A 20,830-nucleotide genomic window follows, 5' to 3' on the forward strand; every position below is an offset into this window, starting at 1 on the left:
TACCAGGAATCCTGATGAGATTGCGCACAACCCCGATCTGCACATTGGGTCTCAGCCCCTACGAATTATTGATGGGGCGAGCAGTGTGACTCCCATATGGGATAATTACGGGTTCGGGGAGCCTGGGGTTTACAGGGATAGATTGACACAATATGTGAAAGACCTTTGTAACCAACTTAAAGTGTTGAAGGAGCGAGCGAAACAACAGCAGAGAATCGCTGATCAGAGAGAGGCAGAGGGAAAGGGGCTAGTCCTTCCACAGCCTGTCGACCAAGTCATGGTGGGGGTGCTGCCGGAAAGGCTGGGGTTTGCCCCCCAGGTGGATAGGACCACAGATGGTACTCTTAACCAATGATACGTGTGTCTGTGTGCAGACTCGGCGAAGCAGCCAGTAGAAACACTGGACTCAGGTTAAAGCCTTTAAGATAAATGATACAAAATTGACGGCCATGAACTGATTCCTGAGCTATTCCTCTAGTTGTGTCCCACATTCCAGTTTTTGTTTTGCTATGTGAATGCCAGTTTTCAATCTTTGCTAACATACTTCTAACGTCTTGGGTTCTTAATTTATACTGTGGCCTCTTCTTTGGCACATATGCCCTCTCTGTCAACTCTCTGAGCAGAACAGACATCAGGTGCCAAAGAGCTATTTCCTGTTGTTTTTTTTTCTGTACAGTATTCACTTGGTTCACACAGTGCACCTCAAAAGGCATCTCTGAAACTTACTGGGCATGGCCTATGCATAAGCTGCTCAGAAGTACTCAAACCAGCGCAGAGAGCTTTTTTGTAGAATTTAATTACAGGCATACTCAGATAGTGGGTGCCTCATTGTTCACTAACCCAAGAGATTGACCACCCTTCTGCAACCAGGTGTAGTGCTGTTCCCTGAACAACCCCTTCTCCTGTCTAGGTGATTTTCCTCCTTGTCAGCCTCTGCTTGTGAGGTGAGAGAAAGGTCATTTGGTGAATCTCAAAAGGAGTTTCCTTTCTCTCTTCGGAGCAGCCATGCAAAACACGTCTTTAAAAGTAAATGCCTTCTCTGATTGCTAAACTGTTGAGTACAGGCAGCTGAAATTAAATGGGAATGCACTCATGGAAACCCCTTAGTTTATTTGCCACTGCCTTTTGAATGAATGCACTAATGCATTTGTTTGCAACTAATCATGCTGCCTCTTCTGCAGTTTCTACACTGATGGAAAGTTCTAGCACACCAACAAAGAATCCTAGCTTCTAAGTTGCGGGAGCTATGCCCCTAGTTCCAGAATGTAAACTCTTTGAAATGGAAAAATCCCAGGGAGAAACCCAAAACTGCACCTTACTTTAAAAGTCAGACTAGTAAGGATATTGATTTATGATGTAAAGAAAGGAATACTGAGGTTGTAGCTGATAGGGAAAATTAAAATTCTCAGCAAAAGCTATTAGTGCACAGGTACAACGAAGTAAGCGAGCAGGTTGAAAGCTTGGAATTTATTTCTGGCAGTTGGAATGAAAAGATAAGGTCATGATATCAAGAATGTTGGTTAGGCACTTTTTGAGGTTCTAGGTTCAATTTTGGACACCACAGTTCAGAAATGAGGGAGAGGATAGGTGGCAGGAAGATGCATGTGAAATGGGATCGATGGGTATGCTCTAGGTTTAGCTTGGGCTTGATGGGGTGAAGTGACCTCTTCTGTCATAACAAAATATAAAGACTGAGGGAGTGGGGAGTGATGAAATATTAACTTTAGTAGGGATACTGTACCAGAATGATACCTGTACTATAAGTTAAATTCTGGGTACTGGTTGCATTAACTTTGTGTTCTCTTGATCTTAGAAGATTGGTGGGTTATCTATTCGAGAAGCTTGAAAGAGATTTTATAGAGTAAAGTATTTGTTCTGGGTGAGGGAGTTCATAACTGAAAGAACCAATGGAGCTGGGCTATTTAGGAGTGAATTAAAGTTGTGAATGTCTAAATCTCAATCAGTTAGACTGTTCTCGATGTTGAAGATTTAAACGGTTAGATTTTTGTTAGGTCAGGGTATGTGGGCGATGCAGCAAAGGCAAGGGAAGTGTAGTTAAAGTGCTGATCAGAATGTCCAGGCTAAAGGAAATGAACAGCCTGCTATCATCGTTGATAAAGTCACGGCAAAGGGTTGAAAGGCAATGAGGCTGTTATCTGTAAAGTAAGCAGAAAATAGAGACTGGAGGTCTGGCTGTAAGTTTGACTTTGCCATATTTACAGGAAACCTGGCTTGAACTTTGATTTCTTAAAAAATATTCTTTGTAGATCTACCAGCCTCATATGTAAATCCGAAGACCAAAATATTTGATCAATTGGACCTAAAACGAAACTCCATAATTCATCTCCAGCAGCACCAGAGGAGTGAAACCCAAAGAGTCATAAGAAGGACAAGTAAGTAACTAACAAATAAAATCACTCCGAGATCAATGCAGGAACGAGGTGTGGGTAAAGAACCGCTTATCTCCCTGAATATGTGAGGGCCAAAGGGGACAGCAAACAGCGGGCAAAACATTATATTTTACTTAAAAGAGAATGGTTTGGCTGACTCAAGTACTAACATTTTATTTTCTACTGCAGTATTGCTGTTAATCAAATACAGGCTCTTTTAAAAAAAAACAACTTGCCAATTATTTTTGCTTCATGGAATTAGAACATAAAAGGATGATTTAAGTCTCTGTATTACATTCAGAACTGAATAAATTACAGGACAGATTATTCACTGACCTCGCTATGCATCTGGCATTTGCAGCCTTCTGTACCAATTCCATTTCTCTTGTCCTTGAGTAACTTGTCTTTCAAATACTTTGGCCAATTTAAGTTGATGCTTCAAGCAGAAATGTACCTTTTTAACTAGTGAGGTGACTTTTGGGCTAAAAACATCAACAATCCCTCAAATTAGTAAACCTACGAATTTAGTTAGCCTCTCAATTTTGAACAGCTATCATTGCCAAGCCGGTAGTTTTCACTCAGTAAAAGAAATAATGATGTGTGTAGTATTGATTGATAGCTGGTATTCTTGGGGTAAGATATCAGTGTTTCTGACTGTTCCCTGCTATCCCAATCTCCCCCAAACCCATTGGTGGACCAGTGACTTTCTGCTGTGATGTTAGCATTGCTGAACTTGTGGACAATGTCAAGTGTGGGGATATACTTGATTTTACCTTTCTTTATTAAAATATTATTAATTATTTGTCAGTATTTTAATGTAATTTAGTTCTATCTAATGTTCCTTTAAAAAAAAGGTCTTTAAGTATATTCGCAAACACGAGGAAATCTGCAGATGCTGGAAATTTAAGAGACACGCACAAAATGCTGGTGGAACGCTGCAGGCCAGGCAGCATCTATAGGAAGAGGCACAGTCGACGTTTCGTGCAGAGACCCTTTGTCAGGACTAACTGAAAGAAGAGATAGTAAGAGATTTGGAAGTGGGAGGGGGAGATCCGAAATGATAGAAGACAGGAGGGGGAAGGATGGAGCTAGGAGCTGGAAAGTTGATTGGCAGAAGGGATACAAGGCTGGAGAAAGGAGAGGATCATGGAACAAAAGGAGAGGAGCACCAGAGGAAGATGAAGAGCAGCCAAGAAGTTATAGTGAGAGGGACAGAGGGAGAAAAAAAAGAGAGAGAAAGAATGTGTGTATATAAATAAATAACGGATGGGGGAGGTGGGGCATTAACAGAAGTTAGAGAAGTCAATGTTCGTGTCATCAGGTTGGAGGCTACCCAGACGGAATATAAGGTGTTGTTCCTCCAACCTGAGTGTGGCTTCATCTTGACAGTAGAGGAGGCCTTAGACAGACATGTCAGAATGGGAATGGGACGTGGAATTAAAATGTGTGGCCACTGGGAGATCCTGCTTTCTCTGGCGGACAGAGCGTAAGTGTTCAGCGAAACGGTCTCCCAGTCTGCGTCGGGTCTCGCCAATATATAGAAGGCAGCTTATCTACTGATATCTACTATAAGCCTATGGTCTCTCACAGCTACCTGGACTATTCCTCTTCCCACCCTATCTCTTGCAAAAATGCCATCCCCTGCCGCATCTGCTCTCAGGATGAGGCTTTTCATTCCAGGACAATAGAGGTGTCTTCCTTTCTTAAAGAAAGGGGCTTCCCTTCCTCCACCATCAACTCTGCTCTCAAACGTATCTCTCCCATTTCACAGACATCTGCTGTCACTCCATCCTCCCGCCACCCCACTAAGGATAGGGTTCCCCTTGTCCTCACCTACCACCACCCCAGCTTCCGGGTCCAACATATAATTCTCCGTAACTTCCGCCACCTCCAACGGAATCCCACCACCAAGCACATCTTTCCCTCCCCTGCCGTCTGCTTTCCACAGGGATCGCTCCCTATGCGACTCCCTTGTCCATTCGTCCCCCCCGTCCCTTCCCACCATTCTCTCTCCTGGCACTTATCCTTGTAAGCGGAATAAGTGCTACTCATGCCCTTACACTTCCTCCCTTACCACCATTCAGGGTCCCAGACAGTCTTTCCAGGTGAGACGACACTTCACCTGTGAGTCGGCTGGGGTGATATACTGCGTCCGGTGCTCCTGATGCAGCCTTCTGTATATTGGTGAGACCCGACGCAGACTGGAAGACCGGTTCGCTGAACACCTACGCTCTGTCCGCCAGAGAAAGCAGGATCTCCCAGTGACCACTCATTTTAATTCCACATCCCATTCCCATTCTGACATGTCTATCCACAGCCTCCTCTACTGTAAAGATGAAGCTACACTCAGGTTGGAGGAACAACACCTTATATTCCGTCTGGGTAGCCTCCAACCTGAGGGCATGAACATTGACTTCTCAAACTTCCATTAATGACTCTCCTCCCCTTCTTACCCCATCTCTTATTTATTTCTCTCTCTCTCTCTCTCTCTCTCTCTCTTTTTCTCCCTCTGTCCCTCTCACTATAACTTCCTACCCACTCTCCATCTCCCCCTGGTGCTCCTCTCCTCCTGCCCCATGATCCTCTCCCTTCTCCAGCCTTGTATCCCTTTTGCCAATCAACTTTCCAGCTCTTAGCTCCGTCCCTCCCCCTCCCCCTCCCACTTTCAAATCTCTTACTATCCCTTCTTTCAGTTAGTCCTGACGAAGTGTCTCGGTCCAAAACGTCGACTGTACTTCTTCCTGTAGATGCTGGCTGGCCTGCTGCATTCCACCGGCATTTTCTTTAAGTTTTCTGCAATGGCTCCCATAATCAGACATTTAACAAGCCTTTGGAAGCCAATACCCTGCCAAAGCACATCAGATTGCTTCAGAGCTGAGCTTCAGTGCACCATGCCTGAGGTTTCTTTTCTGTAGACCTATTTGTCTTGCCTTGGTGCTGGGTTCAGGGAGAGTTGGGAAGGTGTAAGTGGGCTGGGGAAGGTGAAATCGGCTTGTTTAATATTTCACATCCAGAAAAAAATGCAACTATAGTTGGCATCAGGCAAAGTCCAGATTCTCAGACACAGACACCCACCTGGAGGAACTCAGCAGGTCAGGCATAATCTATGGAAATGAATAAGCAGTTGACATTTTGGGCTGTGACCCTTCAGGACTGAGAAGGAAGGGGTAAGATGCCAGAATAAAATGGTGGGGAGAGGGGAAGGAGAGTAACGAGAAAGTGATAGGTGAAGCCAGGTGGATGGGAAAGGTGAAGGGCTGGAGAAGAAAGAATATGATAGGAGAGAAGAGTGGACCAGAGGAGAAAGGAGGAGGGGACCAGTGGAAATTATAGGCAGGTGAGAAGAGGAAAAAGGTCACAGTTGGGGAATAGAGGAAGGTGGGGGGTGGGGAGAAGAAATATTTTACCGGAAGGAGAAATTGATATTAATTCTATCAGGTTGGAGGCTAGCCAGACGGAATATAAGGTGTTCTCCAGCATCCCAAGGGTGGCCTCACATCTTGGCACAAGAGGAGGCCATGGACTGATATGTCAGAATAGGAATTGGAATTAAGATCCAGATTACAGCTCTGGAACTTGAAGAATATAATAAAGTTAATAATCTAGAATCACTTATATTGACCACAAAACCAATGGATTTTTCGAGGCGGGGGAGAAAAACATCTGGTTCAAGGATATTCCTAATGCCTTACAGCACAGAAACAGGCCGTTTAGCCCATAATATCCATCAAATACCAGCAGAGAAGAAAATTTGTAGTTCTCACCCAATCTGTAAAGTTGAGACCCTCAAAACAAGATTGAGTCTAAAATTGCTTAGCCAGCAATTAAGAAACAAATTTGGTCCAGTCAGTGAGATAGAGATAAAAAAATTAGTAAAGCTGCAGTTGCTATTAATGGTACCTAATTCAACATAGGATTGTTCTTCTATATTATTAAGATATTACTAATTGTATAAACTGTAATAACATGTTTATTTGGGTATGAAAGGAGAATTGTAGAAGGCAAAAAAGAACAAAATAAACAGAAAATTTGGGATGATGGAGGTACTTTACTTCTGGACGTTGGGTCATGAGAAAGAGTAACATCTGTGCTGTGGCTAAATAAACTTTTATTACTTAAACTTGGCCCCCTGTTACTCTTGAATTCTGTGATTGAGACATTTTTATGAGTTGCAGTTTTCCAACTGGAATAAAGCAGCTGTCTTAAGCAATATAAATGGGTCAAAGACCAAGGATTAGAATTTGGTCACATATAAATGAAGAGGTTAATCCTAATACTGGCAATGGAAAGTTGGAAAAAAATGGTCCTTGTGCGTTTTCAAGATCTCACCCAGATTCTGGATGCACTAATCATCTCCAAGACTGTGTCGAGGGGAAATGTTGACCAGCATTAATACCGGCTCAGAGACAACAATAATTATGGTGAGTTGATGTGCCTGAGACTGACATACAAGATGAAAGGGAAGAAGTTATTTTTAAGAGAGTCGTAGATGCCAGGGGTTAGTGGTGGACGCAGGTATGATAATGACATTTAAGAGGATTTTAGTTACATGAACATGCAGAGAATGGAACAATTTGAATTGTATGCAGGGAAAGGAGACTTATTTTAATTTGGGATTTTGTTTGGCACAGACGTGTTCTCTGTTGTGGCTGGCTGATGAAATGTGACAGGACAGGACAAGATACTGGGTGAACGTTAACAGAAGTCAGATTAATTAACTCATTAATTTTATTTAGAGATACAGCACAGAACAAGTCCTTCTGGCCCACTGATTTAACTCTATCCTAATCACAGGACAATTTACAATGACCATTTAACCACCTAACCATCCTCTGTGAACTGTGGGAGGAAACGTGCGCACATATGGAAGAACATACGGACTTTCTTACAGAGGACGCTAGAGTTGAACTCTGAACTCTGCCACAAGCTGTAATAGCGTCACATTAACCACTATGCTACAGTGGCCTTTACCCAAACATGAAATCTTTTGGGCTGACCAGTTTAGCATATCACTGTCTTCTGATGTGCTGTAAGTTCTATATTCACAACATGTCTTACTTTCAAGTCTCCTTATTTCCTTGCAATATATAAGCTTCACAATCCAGCTTTGTAGATCTAATCTTTTCACAACAGGGCTTGTTTTTGGACCTAACAGACTTGGTTTAGTTTGGAGCCTGCTGATTATAATAGCTTTGCTAATAAATGCATGGGTATGAACCAGAAAGCCAAAGAGAAGGTGCAGGAGCAGTGATTGTTGAGGGCAGGAGGTCAGGTGGGAGTCTCATTTGCACATGGACATTGGATAATACATAAATGTTAACTGCAGATATTTAATAGGCAGATCATATGACACAAACTGTGCATTGTCAAAAGTGTGTGTATCTTTTGTCTGATGTTCTTGAAACATAAACAAAGGTAACCGGGATCTCCAAGGGTAAACTAAGCCACATATTTTTCTAAAGGACTTGATTTAATTTGATTCAAAAGTGGCAATTTGTGAAATAGATACCTTCAAAAGAGTGTGTGCTGGTAATTTCATTCCAAGCTGTTAAACATTCTTGAACTCTTCCCACAGAACCTTGGAGGACATTGTGTTTGTGAGAGTCTGAGAATTTTTTTTCTGGCAACTTGCATGACTGATGTTCAGTCCAAGAATTTGATGTCTGAGGTTCAATTCATTTACAAAGAAAGCCTCAAATAAAAACCTTGTGAACAATGTAAATGAGGTCACTGCAGAGAGGTTTCCATAGAGAATAAAAGAAACAAAAATGGAGTGAGGGCTCTTGCCTTGCTGTTTATTGTGACTCTGAACAAACATTTATTATGCACAATGATGGGTATTATGTGCCATTTCTCTCTGCTTCAGAAGATGTATACATTATTGGCACATTCACTATTAGCACTCCAAGACTAAATCTTCCGTGGTCTTGACAAGAGTTGTGGTTTCCAAGCATGTCAGACGTCAAGGAGCTTTTTCCCCAAACTTCATAGTCCAATCAGATTCAGTAATTCAGAATAGTTCTATTTGATTCTTCGCAATCTGGACTAACTTTTCAAATAATTATTGGAGTGCAAAGTAGAATGAAACACATGTTCCTACCATGAAATCTTTATTTATCTATTCATTACTTGTACTGAAGATAAACTAGAAATAAATGGTGGAAGCTGAAAACAATTGGATTACAGACTAAATGGAAAGAACATATAAATTGGTTCAAAGAGAACTTTGCAGAAGCAAAGAATTTTATAGTGCATAAATAGAGAGAAAATACAGAGAAATTAACATAATCCATTAAACAAAGCCTGAGGAATCCTTAAGACTTTGAATGTTTGGTCAAACTTTCATAAATTAAGTCTTCTTCACTTGGCTTGATTGATACATTACTGTGCATTCCAGATACATTCAATTTGACTTTCTGACATGCAGTTTCTGTCTAAAGTGAACTTGGATTATATTTCCTCGTCATTTACATTCAAATTAAACATGGTGTACAAGAGATGTTTAAAAAAACTTAATTTTATTCTATATTGTGTAAGATGCAAAATTCCCATGGGAATCTGAAAAGCAAGTTTCTTTTTATGTATATGTAATGGTATGTCACAGTACTCAGACCTTGACTTCCTGTATCTAGTGTTTGATTTCAGTTTCTCTCCCCTGTATAATATTACCCATTTTCAAGAATGATGCTTTACACAGTTTGAGAATGGCTTCCTTGCCAATTTATTTCTACAGTGCTAACATATGTCAAAAGGCAAAGTTTTAATCATGATTAAACAAAGACGAATGAAGAATTGTTGAAGGTTACTGAGCCAATATAACTGAACCACTAAAACAACTTACAATCTGCTGGAACGATGTATGTCTGTTGTCTGTGTAATATAAAGAGCTGAATGGAGAGTCCCTGAATACTCCGTTGTGTGTGGAGAGAGCTGAATGTTTGATAAGTCTGTAAAAATGTGACACTGACAGAAGAAATTATAATATATTTTATCACTGGGTTGCCAAGATGTGCCACGTGCTGTACTTTAGATTTGCAGTGCTGCCTGCACCTGAGAAATCAGTCCTCTTCTGTATTCAAAACATACATCGAAGGCGGCAGAACCATAGTTTACCATATACAAAAAATATAAGTAATAGCTGTGCATTGGGCATTTACCAGATTTGTGGCACAACACAAACAATGGACAATGCCATCCTCCCTGAATGGTAGCATATCTGTCAATGAAGACAGGCAGCATCTCTGGAAGTAAATGTTTTAGACCAAGACCCTTCTTCAGGACGTGCAGAGTTCCTCCAGTATTTTGTGTGTGTGTTTTTTGGATTTCCAGCATGTGCTGACTTTCTCGTGTGTATATCTGTGAATAAGCCACGCTACTTTAACTGCTTTTAGCATTAATTCCATTAACGCTCTTGTTCCTGGAAGGGCTTCTGGTGTTTAGCAAGGTACCAGTACATGTGCATTGCCTTGGGCCTCATGAACTGCTGAAGTTTCTGCATGAGGCTTAGTGAAACAGTTAGTGGGACTCTTTCTACACTTCGTGAATTTCTGTGTCAATGGCCTTTCAAAACAAAGCTGACATTTTAAAGAACCAGGCTAGAGATTTATTTCACAAACACCTTGTGTATCCATGGCAATTATGTGTAACAAAAGTACAAAGAAATCTTAGAGAACCTTTAGAGGACTCAACCTGGAAAACATTATTCACTTGAATAAGGGCCAATAGCAACACAGCAAAACAATCATGTTCAAAAGGTTTTATTTGGTTTTTCTCACCAGATGCGAAATCCCACAGTTTTTACATAAGTTGACCATAGGCCATCACATAGAATATCTGGAGTGAAAAAAAGAAGATAGAAAGTGAGAAATAGTCTCAAAACAATGATTTTAGGTGAATTTTAGCAGGCTTCTTTGTGTGGGCTTACGTTACAATAATGGAGATTTTATGAAGATAGAGATGATCACCATTTGAGAACTCCTGTGCATTGTTAGAGGTCTTAAAATCATTCCAAGAGCAGAAGGAGGTTATCTGACCCGCCAAGTTTGCCTGCCATTCAATACAATCATGGCTGATCTATGCTGGTCTCGATTTACCCTTCTGAGTCACTTCCCCATAGCCCTTCATTCCTCAATCTTTGAACTATTTATCTATCTTCACTTTAAATGTATCTTGTGGTAGCACTACAGTGGAATGGCATAAAATTGCTGAAACCTACAAAATTAAATAAATAACACAATAAAAAGAATAATGATATAATTTTCACAGACCTTTCAAAAATCTGATGGTGGAGGGTAAAAAGCTGTTTCTGAATCTTTGAGTGTGGGTCTTCAGACTCCTGTCCCTCCTCTGCAATGGAAGTGATGAGGAGAAAGAATGTTCTAGATGTAAGGGTCTTAGTAAGGAACGCTGCCACCTACAGGCACCACCTCTGAGATGACCTCTGGTTATGGAGCTGGCTGAGTCTAGATTCCTATACAGCCACTTGCGATCCTGTGCACAGGTGTCTTCGTACCAGGTGGTGATGCTCTTCACTATATGTCTTTGCGAGAGTCTTTGACGTACCAGATCTCCCCAAACTCCGGTGGCATGCCTTCATGATTGAAACAAAGGATAGAATTCTCCTGGATGTTGACACCCAGAACCTGAGGCTGCTCACCCTTTCCACTTCTGACCCCTCAGTGGACTGGTGCGTGTTTTCCTAACTTCCCCTTCTTGAAAAGCACAGTCATTTATTTGGTCTTGGTGACATTGAGTGCAAGGTTGTTATTGCAACACCACTCAACCAGCTGATCCTCCTCTCTTCCAAATGTCTCCTCGCCATCATCGACGCAAAAGTCTGTGGTGGATACGATCTCATTGACTGTTCATGTGGCCCTGGATCACGTAGATCAGCTAGTTGAGTGGTGTTGCAGCAACAAAATTGTACTCAATGCCTATAAGACCAAAGAATTACTTGTGGACTTCAGAAAGTTCCTGGGTGTCAACATCTCTGGGGATTGATCCTGGGCCCAACATATCGATGCAGCTACAAAGAAGGCAAGACAGCAACTATATTTCGATAGGAGTTTGAGAAGATTTAGTATATCACCAAAGAAACAACAAATTTCTACAGATGTACCAGGGAGAGCATTATAACTGGTTGTATCACACTCTGGTATTGGGGGAAGGGGGAAGTTACCGTACAGGATCGTAATAAGCAGCAGAGAGTTATAAACTTAGTCAGCTCCATCATGGGCACTAGCCTTCATAGTATCCAGGACATCTTCAAGGAGAGATGCCTCAAAAACGCAGCATCTGGCATTAAGGATCCCCATCGCCCAGGACATGCCTTGTTCTCATTGCTACCATCAGGAAGGAGGTATAGGAGCCTGAAGGCACACAATCACCGATTCAGAAACAGTTTCCCCTCTACCATCAGATTTCTGAATGGTCATTGAACCCATGAACACAACCTCACTACCTTTTAAAAATTTTATTTTTGTATTACGTATTTAACTATTTTATATATAGCAATTCAGTTTCTTTTCTCTATTATTTATTGCCACAAAGACAACAAATTTTGCAATATCTGCCTGTAATATTAAACCTGATTCTGTTTCTGATCTGTGAATTTATAGACAGTGTTTAAGCTGTGCTCAGCCACACTGCCCTGAGTGTAGAGTCTCTCTTCTCTTCGGTTGTCTGTCGAAATCCAATGACAACATCCACTCCTTTACCGGTGAGATCTTTGATGACTATACAGTCCTATCCTGGACCCACAAGCTCTATTGCAGGTGGGACATGTATATGTGGTAGTGGTGGCAACCATGGCTGCATTTCTCCTGGCTCTCTTCTGCTGCCTTCTGGTTGTTCTTTCCATCTCCAGAATACGAACCCCGTCCCTACACAGCTGTCGCCAAGTGGTACGGTCAGCAGCAACCTCCTCCAGGTCCTCGGGTCCGATCTTGCACTTCCTTAAAGCATTCTTTATCTGATCCTTATAGCGCTTCATCGGCCCTGCTGCTGAGCATCGACCATGATGTCGCCGGCCGTATAACACTCTGGGGGGTAGCCGACATGGGGGCATCCTTATCACGTGCCCCAGCCATTGCAGCTGACGCTGATGATCATGGCCTCAATACTTCTGCAGTTGGTCCTTACAAGTATTTCAGTGTGAGGCACCCGCTCACGCCAGGTAATTCCCAGAATACACTGGAGACAGCTTATGTGGAAGCACTTCAAGGGCTTGATGTGACGGCTGTAGGTTACCCAAGCTTCACAGCTATAAAGGAGGGTGGTGACGCAGACTGCTAGGTATACGGTGACCTTTGTGAAGGCTCCTGTTCTGAAAGACTCTACGCTGAAGTCTCCCAAAGGCAGCTGATGCCTGTTTAATGCAGCTCTGGATGTCGTTGTCAATGCCGCTATGCTCAGAGAGAATGCTCCCCAGATATTTGAAAGATGGCACTACTGACAGCTTTTCATCACCAACAGTGAAGGCAGGTAGAGTGGGTGGGACACTGGTACTCCATTGGCAAACCACTTCTGTCTTGGTGGTATTGACAGTCAGCACCATCCTGCTGAAAGCTCTCACTGCCACAGCAAGGACAGTCTGAAGACCCTCTGCAGTATGGGCCACAAGAGCTCAGTTGTCTGCATACTGCAGCTCCAGGACCCGCTCTCTACGGAGTTTGGTGGTTGCGTGGAGCCTCCTGATGTCAAAGAGGTTGCCATCTAATCTGACGTCCACTGCCACCCTGCTGCTGTCTTCAGTCTCGTTGTGGAGAAGCTTGGTAACACACAAGAGGAAGATGTTAAAGAGCATAGGCGCTAGTACACACCCCTGCCTCACCCCTGTGCGTACAAGGAAGGGCTCGGACTCTTGTCCTCCTATGGTCACCCGAGCAGTCATCCCATCGTGAACTGGCAGAGGATGTTAACAAATTGACTGGGACAGCCAAACCTGAGGAGGACATCCCTTAAGAGCTCTCTTTACACAGTGTTGAATGCTTTGGAGAGGTCGATAAAGGCCATAAACAGGTCCTGATGTTGCTCCTCGCACTTTTCCTGAAGCTGCCGGGCTGCGAAGACCATGTCGATCGTGCTCCTGTTCTTCCTAAATCCACACTGTGATTCAGGCAGCATTGACTGGGTGATGTTGCTGATGAGTCTCTGAAGCATCACCTTAGCCAGGACCTTTCCAGCAACAGAAAGGAGTGATATGCCCCTACTATTGCCGCAGATGGCCTTGTCACCCTTGTTATTATAAATGACAACGATGTTTGCATTTCTCCATTGCTGTGGGATGTTCTCATCAGTCCAGGCCTTGGTGATGTACTGGTAGAGGGTGCGCATACACATGTACCCTCCGTTCTTCAGCAACTCAGCAGGGATATTGTCAGTGCCAGGGGACTTGCTGTTCTTAAGGGAATGGACAGCTGATAGAACCTCCTGGAAGGTTGGTGGTAGACTGAGGTTGTGGATAGGAGGAAGTTCAGGCAGTTCATCCAGGATGATGGGGTCTGCGTTGGAGTCCTGATTAAGCAGGATGTTAAAATGCTCAGCCCACCTCAGCGGAATGGTATTCTGATTCTTCAGAAGTGTTAGACCATCTGCTGTTTCTAGGGAAGTAACGCATTGATTTATTGGGCCATAGATCGTTTTGACGGCATTGTAATAATTATGCATGTCATTATTATCAGCAAAGGATTGGATTTCCTGTGCCTTTTCAGTTCGCCACTCATTTTGTATGGCCTGTATTACCTTTTGCACTTTCCTCCGAGCTGTCTGCCAATGCTGCCTGATGCTGGTGGATGAAGGGTTATCTAAAGTTGCCCGGTGTGCTTTGTGCATGTCCTTAAGCAAGTTGTGGATGGTGTCTGAGTTACCGTCAAACCAGTCTTGATGGTTCCTGCTCTTATGGCCGATGGATTGGGCTGCTGCCTCATAGAGCGCAGAGCTGATATAGGTCCACTGTTGTTCCATGGTATTTTCTGAGCTCAGACAAGGTTCCAGCTCCCTTAGTTTCTCAGCTAGGATGCGTCGAAACTCACTTCTTGCTTCTGTTTCTCAGGCGGTTGCAATTTAGCCGCTTTTTATTGGGTTTTTGCAGCCGCAAGGGCGGGGAATGCCCTTTCATATGGAGCTTGGCCACAATCATACGGTGGTCAGTCCAGCACTCTGCACCTCTGAACTGTTTGTTCTTCTGCTATCAGGCAAATGTTACAGAAGCATCAAAACTAAAACCACAAGGCTACTAAACAGCTTCCTCCCACAGGCAGTCAGACTGCTAAATAGCTGCTCCACCTGACACTGCTTTGGACACTTTTAACTTGCACTGGACAATTATAACTTGATTTTAACTGACATGTGGCTGTTGTGTTTTACTATTTATTGTTATGTTTATTATTTAGTGTTGCGTTTGTTATGTTATGATTGCACTGCCCCTGAGAAACGCTGTCTCATTCTGCCCTGCAGAGCTGATGTATGGTTAGAATGACAATAAAGTTTTTTGAATCTTTTTGAATCTTGAATCTTGAATCTCTCATGGCATGGGTGATGAGAACATCTTTGTTGTCACTACGTCTCACAATGATGAAGTCGATCATGTGCCAATGTTTAGAGCGAGGGTGCATCCAGGAGGTCTTATATTTTGCCTTCTGCTGGAAGATGGTGTTGGTTATGGTACGGTTATGCTCAGAGCAAAGAGTAAGTAGCCTCATGCCATTTGCATTCACCTTGCCAATGCCATGCCTACCTAGCTCTCCACTCCATATCCTGTTGTTCTGTCCCACCCTAGCACTGAAGTTCACAAGCAAAAGGATCTTAACATTCATAGGGATCCAGCAAAGAGCTTCATCCAATGTCTGATAACATTCCTTGGCCTCGTTCTCAGATGGCAATGTTGGTGCAGAGGCACTGAGAAGCGTGGCATAACGTTTCTTTGCCGGGGGATACGGAAGGTCATTAGTCTTTCACTAATGGCAACAGGTGTTTCTGTGAGACTCAGTAGAAAGGTGTTCTTGATGGCCAAGCCTACTCCGTGGAGATGTTGTCCACCTGGGGGGAAATCTTTCCAGAAGAAGGTGTAACCCATCCCTTCCTCTGTTAAAGAGCCTTCATCCAGGAGCCTGGTCTCACTCAGGGCAACAATGTCGATGTTGTAGCGCCTCAGCTCAGCACCGATCAAGGCTGTTCTCCGGTGAGGTCTGTCAGAGATGCCATACGAGGCCAGGAGAGTCCTTACATTCCATGTTGCCAGTTTTAGGTTGTATTGTTTCTTATTTTGACCGCAGTAGTGGAATAACCCGATAGGTGTGGTGACTTATCCAGGTGAGTGATTGAATGGGCAATTTTTAGGCCACCTTTTCTAGGCCCTTCCCCAATTGGGGTGAGCAGTGCGGTCCCTAAATAGGGCTGCTCAGTCGCACAGGGGTCTGCCGAAAACAGCTGCCACTCAGTCCCAGCTACTAGCGACCAAATACCCTGTGCCGCTGCCGTGCAGGGTTCTGACTAGGAGCTCCCAGTCCATTCATACCTGCTCCCATTTCCAGACACCCCATCGCCGTCAGACTTCAACCATATGTAAGGTCCAGGTATTGTTCACTGTGGTCAGAGGTGGAGACCTGTGCAAGGAAGATCTTAAAGTGCCACAGGGGGTGCGTCATCCCCGGTAGCACTGTCTTCACCATGATGAGGTAAGTCCCAGTGGCAAGGATGATCCCAGGACAACCGGTCCCACATCTTGGTTGCAGGAGGCTGCCGGGTCCTTGGTCTGTTAAGGCCCACCTATTGCGCGCCGCCAGTGCATTGCTTTTCTGTCAGGGTGTGCTCCCTTAGCCTTGTCTCAACAGACTTACCACAAGGCAGTGGGGCTATTTGCCCATAGCTGGGACATTGGTTGACAGGTGCCAGGGCGTGTCCACACAGTGGTGGGCCTGCACGCTACGTCTCTGGGGCCCACTGCTGTTCTGAGATCCTCTGTACTTTAGCCTGGGACTGTAAGATACCCAGTTTCTGTGTGTGGCCCTGAGGAGGCACTGCAGGAGTCTTGGTGGTGGAGAGGCTCTGTACTGGCAGGAGGAGGCTTACACACTCGGCTCCTCTCTTCACCCTCTATTAAGGCGGCTAGCCAGCGGCAGTAGCTGTATGCAGAGAGTAGCAAGCAGAGAGCACGATGCAGCATACAGCATGCACCAGCTACAAGCACCACTACACTACTGCGCTGGACGCTTCACACGCACCCTGTGAGCAAATACTCCCATCCACACATTGAGTGTAGAGCAGACATCCCACCTCTCCCGGAAGTTCCAGGAGTCTCTCGCATATCAATAGTGGCTCCCTGATGCCCGGAAATTATATACAATATCCCACAAATCGATTTTTTTTGAGAGGGAGAGCGAGCATCCTGATCTCTCTTCGTGCTAGGTAGACCTATCAGTTTTCTCTGTGGGCGGGCTTTACAGTTGACCTCAAAAATAATGACAGTATTGCTCGCTGCACTGTTTGCAACAGTGACTTTTCTATTGCCCATGGTGGGTTAAAATGTAAAAGACATGTTGAGGTGAGTTTAACAGGTGTCATTTGTTCATTAGCTTAGCTAACGTTATTTAAACTAGCTGGCTAGCTGCTAAAGAGCTACTCTATTGATGTCCTACATGATGAGGCCAAACTCCCTGTAGACTTGCTTAAAGTTGTAATAGAATAAACATGATAATATAATATAATATATGTACATATTTTAATGTCATATTTTCTGCATATACCCAACTTGGTATACAGATTAGACAAAATCACTAAACAAAGTATTACATACACCCTTGGAGGTCGACGGGGGGTTGGGGGGGTGGGGGAGGATATGGGGTTGTGGGGGGCGGGGCTGCTACCTCCTTGAAATAGTGGTGCTACCTCCCTGAAATGAGTTTTTGTAGGGTGGGATGTCTGGTGTAGAGTAGAACACTGCCAACCACACAACCTCAAGGTTCCCCTTTTTGAACTTCCCCTGTCATACCATTCGGAGAATTCAAGGAAATTTGTCGAGTATGATTTGCATGTTATAAAATTATGTTTTGCTTTCCTAAATGATTAGTTATTTTCTCTTTGATTATTGACTCTAGCATATTGCCAGCAATAAATGTTAAACTAACTGGCCTGTAGTTCTGGCCTACCTTCTGGTCTTTCTTTTTAAACAAATGTCTCAGTGCTAGTTTAAAACAACTCTTCATTTTAACAATCTCCTGTCAACTTCCCTCGTAGTGATGATAACATGTTTGCTTGGCATAATAATCTGATTCCTGTCATAAGTAAGAAAGATCCAATTCTAAATGATAGTGCTAAATATATAGATGTTGTAAATGTATCTTTTATTGTGGATCCATCACGTGTGGGGGAAAAAATTGTTTACAAATACTTCAATGTCACAGCAGTAATGAAAAATTCCTGGAACCCAAAAGGAGGAAGATTATTGATTCAGGCTGCCCAGCAGTAACATAGATAGATTAAGCCGGTAACTAATGCAAAAGTGGTCTCATTCCTCCTCTTAAAGTAAAATACTTGAAGTATCTGCTCTTTTTGATCACAATCCACATTTTATTTTGTATAAGTGATGGTGAACACACTTCAAATGAATTTTGACATCACTAGGTCTGTCTTGAGGTCTCTGTATAACCGATCTCACAATGTGCACAGAGGGTCTAAACAGAGAATCTTGAAGCACAGTACTGTGTTTAATGATTTGGCTTTTGATAAAATTCTGCTGAGGTAATTTGTTGCATATTAAAATTTGTAGGCCTCTTTTAGTCTTCTATTCTTCGTTATGTTTTTTTTCAGGATGTAAGATTTTATTTGTTAACATTCTACAGCTATTAATATCAAACATTACTTGAATTACAATAAAAATGTATTTGAATCTTTTTTCCTTCTAGCTTGTGTGAGACAATATTTCAGCTTTCTAACATGTTATCAGGGAGAATGGGGACCAGTGAAACTAGAGGAAGGTTGGCTTTGAGAACCAACAGGAATTGTATGGGTCAATGGTCTCCAGTCCTGTAAGGGAATCAGAGCAATGTTTGTATTTAAACCTTCTGTTCCTCTGGTTAGGATCTAAGCTTAATATCCATTCATTTAAGTACATCACATATGTTAACCCAGTGTAGATTTAGACTTGATGAAAGCAGGAAGCCAGATTAGTCCAGAATCATTGAGTTTAGATACTTTCAACTCCTGATCAACACCTATCTATATATCGTCATAAGAATGGTTTTAGCTATCAGTGAAGAAAGGGAGGTGTTGTTCTGAAATGAACCAGAAGGTACTGAATGTTCCATATTGCAGCCCTCTTGTTGTTGAAGGACAGGTCAGAGCTTACAGGGGGGAAAAAAAAATCTAGGGCAAGGGATCTTCAAATGGCAGAGATACCCCAAGATAAGTTTGTCTACCCCTCCTTACCTCACCAAGTAATATTACTTTCTTAGGATCACTGTATATTTGCATGTAATTTGCAAAGGCAGTTGTAAATTGACCTGAATGCAACTGGTAGATTATAGGAAGGTTGTGGGGTGGGGTGGGGTGGGAAGAAAAATGGGGATGGGGATGTAGTAAACCATATATATGTTGTAACTGGGTTAACTGTCTGGACACACCCCTCTGCTGACTGCCCCTGTGGCTCCTCCCACAGAATCCTGAATAAAGGTGATTTTGCCTTGCCCCTCCCCCTCAGTCCAGGGGCAGACACTCACCATGGAGGTCGTATTGTACAGCGAGTAAAAGCCTTTCAGTATTTACCCAACTGCAGTCTTTTGGAGTTACTGAAGGTGCTTCAGGGGATTAGTGCAAAAATGGTGCTTGAAGGTCAGCATGGTCTTGTTGGGCCAAAGGGCCTACTTCCAGTTTCCTACGTTCCTGATTCCATGAGCTAAATCGTAGATTAAATGAAGCCTCCATCTCATTCAGACAAATGCCAGATCACCAATGTTGTTGGAGCAGTAAATCAGCAAGTAAGATTTGAGACCACTATCTTTTTTGTTCTCCTCATGATGTGAAAACACTAAACTTGGCCTTATTTTGCAGAAGCCCTGTACAAATGAATATTGTCTAGCGCAGCTGTCTTACCTTATCCAAATTAGTAAATTTTTTTAAAGAATTAAAATTATATTTCAATTTCAAAGAAAATTACTTTCTCATGTGGTTGTTCCCATATAATTACAGTGGGATAAAGAGGTGGAAATGAGTTTGCTACTCTGCTTTTTATATCAATAATTAAAATACATCTACATGAGCTTGCCTTCTATATTAATTAAAATGTATTTTAACCTTTTTATATAAAAATGATTGTATTCAAGTACATTTGCTTTAGCATTTTACAGTTAAGTGACTATAAATGCAAATAGTTTTTTTGATCTTCAAGTCTTCACGTGTCTCGTATCCATTAACTGAGAATAAATTCACATTTGGGGAGCATAGAGAATTTGCACTGACATATTAGTGTGCAAATGGTTAATACTGTGGGTTTTCTGTAATATCAAGGTACAAGCATCAATGTACCATAGCTTTGGAGAGGGATAGGAACAGACGTTAGGAAAGCGTTTGATTGGAGTAAGGGAAAATATGATTTAAGCATAAATTGGGAACAGATGTATTCAGGGAAATGTACAGCAGAGATGTGGCAAATGTTCAGGGGATATTTGGATGGCGTTCTGCATAGGTACGTTCTAACGAGACAGGGAAAGGATGGTAGGGTACAGGAACCATCGTGTACAAAGGCTGTTGAAAATCTAGTCAAGAGGAAAAGAAAAGCCTATGAAAGGTTCAAAAAACTAGGTAATGATAGAGATCAAGAGATAAGGCAAGCAGGGAGGAGCTTAAGAATGAAATTAGGGAAGCCAGAAGGGGCCATGAGAAGGTCTTGGTGAGTAGGATTAAGGAAAACCCCAAGGCATTCTACTAGTATGTGAAGAGCAAAAGGATAAGATGTGAGAGAATAGGACCAATCAAATGTGAGGGTGGAAAAGTGTGTAGGAACCGGAGGAGGTAGCAGAGATATTTAATGAATACTTTGCTTCAGTATTCACTACGGAAAAGGGTCTTGGCAATTGCAGGGATGACTTACAGTGGATTGAAAAGCTTGAGCTTATAGACATTAAGAAAGAAGATGTGCTGGAGCTTTTGGAAAGCATCAAGTTGGATAAGTCTCCGGGACCAGATAAGATATACTGCAGGCTACTGTGGGAGGTGAGGGAGGAGACTGCTGAGCCTCTGGCGATGAGCTTTGCATCATCAATGGGGATGGAAGAGGTTCCAGTGGATTGGAGGGTTGCAGATGTTGCTCCATTATTCAAGAAGGGGAGTAGAGATAGCCCAGGAAATTATAGACCAGTGAGTCTTACTTCAGTGGTTGGTAAGTTGCTGGAAAAGATCCTGAGAGGCAGGATTTATGAACATTTGGAGAGGCATAATATGATCAG

The 20,830-nt window shown here is 42.9% G+C and overlaps 1 protein-coding gene across 7 annotated transcripts in view; it reads left to right on the plus strand.

The window, feature by feature from the left end:
• The window catches only part of LOC140198916 (uncharacterized), a 135,927-nt gene that overhangs the window by 63,072 nt on the left and 52,025 nt on the right, over positions 1–20,830 (plus strand). For 4 of the 7 annotated variants that reach the window (XM_072260161.1, XM_072260157.1, XM_072260156.1 and 1 more), the window contains one exon: positions 2,268–2,393. The exons of 2 other annotated variants lie outside the window; for them this stretch is intronic. Coding sequence is in view for 1 of the 5 variants with exons in the window: in XM_072260155.1 (XP_072116256.1) it covers positions 6,767–6,811 (45 nt within the window). In the remaining 4 variants the exon portion in view is untranslated. Of the gene's footprint in view, positions 1–2,267; positions 2,394–6,728; positions 6,812–20,830 lie in introns of those variants that run through there. One more of the 7 variants, XM_072260155.1, reaches the window with a different exon arrangement.

The sequence above is a fragment of the Mobula birostris genome, chromosome 6 (assembly GCF_030028105.1).
Source record: "Mobula birostris isolate sMobBir1 chromosome 6, sMobBir1.hap1, whole genome shotgun sequence".
Taxonomy (NCBI): domain Eukaryota; kingdom Metazoa; phylum Chordata; class Chondrichthyes; order Myliobatiformes; family Myliobatidae; genus Mobula; species Mobula birostris.